Source organism: Etheostoma spectabile, chromosome 9 (genome assembly GCF_008692095.1).
Source record: "Etheostoma spectabile isolate EspeVRDwgs_2016 chromosome 9, UIUC_Espe_1.0, whole genome shotgun sequence".
Lineage (NCBI taxonomy): Eukaryota > Metazoa > Chordata > Actinopteri > Perciformes > Percidae > Etheostoma > Etheostoma spectabile.
In genome coordinates, this window is record NC_045741.1 from 15,322,444 (window position 1) to 15,327,833 (window position 5,390).

A 5,390-nucleotide genomic window follows, 5' to 3' on the forward strand; every position below is an offset into this window, starting at 1 on the left:
CAGGGTGAAAAGAGGAGCTGCAGCAATGTGTAGAGCAACAAAAATATTATGTTTTTTGAAAAATAAATCACATAAACCTATTCTGGTACAACCTCTAAATACAATTATGAACCTGAAAATGAGGTTAATATGAGCACTTTAAAGACTTTGGTTAGTGCATTTAATGACAGGGTGTTTTTTTCTATGTTTTACAGAAAAAAAACGTACTATCGTCCGTCTTTTGTCCATCCGGCTCTGGTAATGTATTCGGCCCCAGGGAACAGGCTAGTGAAGGGAACAGGCAACTCCTTTTCCTGTGTGCTGACAATCTGTGGGAGAAACAAGAAGCTGGCATTTGAACATCTCTCTGAAGTACTTCCTGGTAAACTATCAAGTTTTGTGGCACTGAACAAGCCCTCACTTTGCCGAGATTGTCGGTCCTGATTTCTGCTATTTTGAGAGTAATATCAGGATTCTTGCTGCCTGGAGAGAAAACAAAACTGAGTTACATATCAACATATATTCACACATGAAACCTTTCTGATATTAACAGAAGTCTGGTGTTAAAAGTGTTATGCCGTGAGCTACACAACAAACATGTACAGAGTTTTACAAAAAGGTAGCCCATGAAGTTTTTGATCTAAAGTAGCTCTCAGGAGCAGTTTTCTTATCTCATCTTTCTTAACGTGCCAACACACCAGTACAGCACCAGCAAAGGCAGGGAAGAAGAAGACTGCTACATAGTAAACATGGATGTAAACAATGCAGGTTTTAAAATCAGCTTTGCAAATGTGTTATGAGGAAGGAAATGCATTTAAATGTTTGTTAGACTTTATGTTTTGTATTTTGGTGAGTAACACTAAATGTAAACATTACTTTATTTGATTGCAATAAAACTCCAGAGGACACCTTTAAATAAACTTCCCTGCTGCAAATTTCTCTTTATAATACAAAACAAGAAACATCAAGTGCATCAAATATTTTATACTGTAAATTAAATTTATATTGTGTGTGCGTGTATACCTGCGCGTGGGTATCTGTAGATGTCGGTCTTGCGCTCCTCCAAGGCCGGAGATGGAACATGAATGATCTCAACCTCAGACTCGTCCACCTCCTCATACAGAATCTGCAGAGTCTTACCACCATCTGATTCTGAGCCAGAGAGAGACCAGTAAAACCAGTCAAAGGTGGTTTTGCTTACAGGAGAAAATTACAAGCCGGTAGGTATCAATCATTTGGAAAACTCTCTACGACTCACTCACCTTCACGAGCAGCTGGTGACCACCAGTATCCAGTGAAACGGTCAAACTCTTCCTGCGTGACAAAAGTGGCTATTCCGGCAGATTTGGGATCCTCTTTTGGGTTGTCAATGCCTAACATGAATACAGAGAAAAAATAAAAACACTATATGAAAAAATTCCAAGTACCAGATAAGACTCTCCAGGAACATGCAACCCTCTCAACACTGACCTTTATGGCAGAAGGTGAGCCTCCTCTCTTCCCCCGTCTCAATGCTCGTCACCCAAATGTCGTTGTTGTTGACGAAGCCTATGAAGTTGGGGTCCCCGGGGCAGATTTTGGGGTCCATGCGTGTGCCTGAACCCTGGCTCTTAATCTCGACAGGATCCATGGGAGAAGTCTACACAAACACACAGAGAGGTTGGACATCTGAGGTCACGGCTGCTGTAGTTCCACACTTTATCCTTAACAATACGTAAGATGTAAAAAAAAACATCAACTCATTTTCTATTCGAAAGTCTGACCAAGAGGGAGATTTTTGAGACCAAAAACACACATCTCTGAATGATTTAAATGTTTTTCAAATAAATTATTAACTACTTCTGGTGTTCTACCGTCCCGGTGACAGGATTGTTTTCTCCACTTAAGAAAAAACGTTTTCTCTACTCATTTGTTTTCATAAATTGCAAGCATTAAAGCTTCATAAACATGCTCATGCAGCACACCATTTGAAAGCCCACACACAAAGCATAAAATTACTTACTTATAGTAATAATACTGTTATGAAGTAAAGAAATCCAGAAAGATACTGCGCCGCTAGTGTCTAAAGTCGAGCGTGCATCCATAGCTTTTTCCTTGTGTCTTTATTCACGGCGGTCAAATATACCCAAAAATGTTTTTTTTCCAACATTGCCAACAATCCAAGGAATTAGAATATTTGCTTTTTGCTTTTTTCTTTGCACTTTTCAAAAGGAAATAAGAAAAACGCACTGACATATCTGTAGAAATAACTTCATAAAACATAAATATTCTGAGTGTTTTCCTTCTGTATTTTTTCTGTATTAGGTTAAGACATGTGGCTATGGTACTAGTTTTGTGTGTAGCCCATCTGAGATGCTTACAGTAGTGTTTTCAAATCATTTTACAAATGCTTTACTTGGATGGAAATAGAATTTCTCTATTCTAACCTCTGTAGCTCTGTGTCAGTAAGGCCTAGAATCACACACAAATTGAGAGTGTTAACTTCCCAAAGACCTCAGGCACATCCCAGAGGGCAAAAGTATATGGGAGCTGTATCACCTTTTTTTTTTGGTAAAATATTTAGGCGAGAAAAGCATGTATTTTCAAGCGTCACTTAAGAGGTCATTCTGTGCTGTATGGCTATGACAGTCTTACCAAACTGCCCTTAAACTCACAATGAAGCTGTTGTTTCCACCGTCACGGCAGTAGTACAGACTGCTGTTGGCCTGGAACAAGATGAGGCCACTGGGTCGGTGGTAATCATAGGAGGTGATGCCAGACACCCCCAAACGTTTCCTCTCCCGCAGCAGCTCTTCCTCTCGCGAGATGCCCCCGTGGTGAGGGCTGGCCTGAAGTCAGGGGTTACAGGAAGAGACACAACGTGACAATGCTGACCGAGCAAGGTCAAAGCAAAAACCAGTTTGGAAAACAAAACGAACGGTAAGAAAACTTTACCATACTAAATAGAAAAAACAGAAACTTCTCTCTCTGAAATCAAGTGGTCTAGATTATTTTTCTCTTTGGGGAGAAATTTAAAGCTCCGTGAAAAAAGACACTATCATAAAAGAAGTTCATAATCATCCTGTTAGCAATAATACTCTGATTCAGATAGATTCAATCACATTAAAGTGTCAGAGTGGATGGTGAATTACCTGAAAGCGATCAAGCATCTTTTTCCATGACAAAACCAAAAGAGCGTCTTTGCGAACCTTCTTGGGAATGTCTGAGTAGAGTAGAGCATTTTCCCTACTGGCGTAAGGCATTCCTGTGAGGGCAGAAATGTTATTATAGTCTACAACCGAGCTCCATGCATACAGGTCTTATAGACTCTCTGTAGTGCAGATTAAGAAACTTGACACTGCTATGAAAATGATATCACACACACACTCAACTAACTGCTTGAGACATGGCAGCAGAGAGCAGCAACCATTTGGAGGAGAATCTGAGCACTACAGCTGCAACAGAAAAAGCTGAACTAATGCCTTAAAGCAGAATTTTCTTTCCTAGTTGAGTTTCAGGTTTTCTCCAGCACCGACTGACTTGATCCACTGCAGCTCGGTCGAGATCAAGTGAGGATAAAACCAGTTGCAGGCTGGCATCTCTGACTCATCAGCTGTATCCAGAGCTATTTCTCAGAAGCATGCTGACTTTCAAAAGAGACTGAAAGGAAGCAACTGAATCTGCAGGCAACAAGTCAGACCCTGCCTCAAAATGAATGCATTTTTGTCCCTGAGCTCACCAAGATAATAGATGCGATGGGAATGCGGACTGGTCTCATCCTTGTGGATGAACTGGAAGTCATGTGGCGCCTTGTTGATAACCATGCCTGTGTTCTTGCGGCTGTTGTGGATGATCTTCCGCAGGCCATCCCATGTATGCTTCTCCACCTGAAACTGGGTGGGATTCACATCTTCCATCTCCACCACCTCCGTGCTGTCCGTGAGCTCGTCCACCCCCGTCATGCCTGCCAGTGCCTGTCTGATGCTGTGGATAGACACTTAGACTGATCACATACATCTAAAGTAACTCACGATGGCAAAGTATCACTAGCTAAATATGGGTATATTTTTAATTGAGGATAGATTGATTTACCAACTATATCAGAGGTTCTAACCAAAAACAGACTGTGTATTCCTCTTATCATATAATCTGGGTCCTGGACAACATGGTCAAAACATCTTAAAGAGATCTTTAAGTGTTTTTTTTTTTATTAGCAAGCAGCATAGGCACACTTTACGACATCACCATCAGCCTGTACTTTGTACAGCTAAAAATGCTAACTTTGCGTGCTTACTTTAGCATTAAGCTCAAGACATAATTGTGCCAAAGTAAAGCCTCGCAACTTGCCTTGGCTGAAGAAAAATTAAATAAAGTCAGGCTACTAAAAGCACAGAGAATGAAAGAGAATTAAAAAAAAATAAAACAGATAAAATATGTTAGAACTACAGTAAAACAGATTAATAAAAGGCTTGTATATTATTTTAATTTTGAAAACAAGATGTGTTTTGAGAACAAATTTAAAAGTGATACTGATTCACGCAGCCTCAGACCTTAGTCAACAAACAAACCACCTCATATTATTACATTTTCCCAGCACTATTTAAATATCAAGATTATGCCTTGCAAGGCATTATCTTATATCTTTTTTTTTAATCTTTTATATATTTCAGCAAAAACTATGGAAAATCTTGCTTTTTAAAAAAAACTAACGTTTAATGAAAATTTAAACCAAAAAAATATGGTTTTGACAACTGAGAGAGAAAAGATGTCCCATACCTTTCCTGGCTGTCTTCTGTTTTGTCTTCAATTTTTAGCCTCTTTACTCTGTGCATTAACCGTTCAACGACCCCGTACCACACCTGACACCCTGTGGGGAGGTAAACACGAGAACTGAAGATGACAAACAATTGAAACACATATCAGACCGTTAACATGGCAGGACCTGGTCTAACTGACAAACTGATCATTTAAACAGAACGTAATATGTGAAAACCTAGACCATGCCCTAAGCTAAGCTCACAAGCTATCAACAGTGAAACTGTTACTGAAGTGACGGCCCCATTCAGGGCAGTTGTCTCTGTCCTGCTTCATTGAAAATCTGCTGCTCTTCAGCCGACCACCGCCACACTTCCAGCTGTGTGTTCCCGATTTGGTGTCTCACTGAGTGTGACTCAGCTGCATGAAGCTGACACTCACACACAGTCTGTGTTATAACGGTGTTAAATGTTACACTGTCACTCCACATTTTACTGTAGGCTGTATACTGTGGGCTGCTCTGTGGCTTAAACAATGTGCAAATTCTACAGAAGTTAATTCCCAGGAAACACTACAGCAGCTCCGTTCAATTCATGTGTCGGTCAGAAGAACAAATTTCATATTTTTTCTTTTATCTCCCTAATATATATATATATATATATATATATATATATATA

The 5,390-nt window shown here is 39.9% G+C and overlaps 1 protein-coding gene across 3 annotated transcripts in view; it reads right to left on the reverse strand.

The window, feature by feature from the left end:
• Positions 1-5,390, reverse strand: part of LOC116695514 (dipeptidyl peptidase 9) — a 15,884-nt gene that overhangs the window by 9,278 nt on the left and 1,216 nt on the right. For 2 of the 3 annotated variants that reach the window (XM_032525816.1, XM_032525814.1), the window contains exons 2-10: positions 4,735-4,825; positions 3,698-3,942; positions 3,111-3,223; positions 2,634-2,807; positions 1,450-1,618; positions 1,242-1,352; positions 1,003-1,131; positions 401-462; positions 208-308 (exon numbers count right to left, since the gene is read on the reverse strand). In XM_032525816.1, the coding sequence (XP_032381707.1) occupies positions 208-308; positions 401-462; positions 1,003-1,131; positions 1,242-1,352; positions 1,450-1,618; positions 2,634-2,807; positions 3,111-3,223; positions 3,698-3,942; positions 4,735-4,790 (1,160 nt within the window). In that variant the 5' untranslated portion in view covers positions 4,791-4,825. Of the gene's footprint in view, positions 1-207; positions 309-400; positions 463-1,002; positions 1,132-1,241; positions 1,353-1,449; positions 1,619-2,633; positions 2,808-3,110; positions 3,224-3,697; positions 3,943-4,734; positions 4,826-5,003; positions 5,277-5,390 lie in introns of those variants that run through there. The other variant, XM_032525813.1, reaches the window with a different exon arrangement.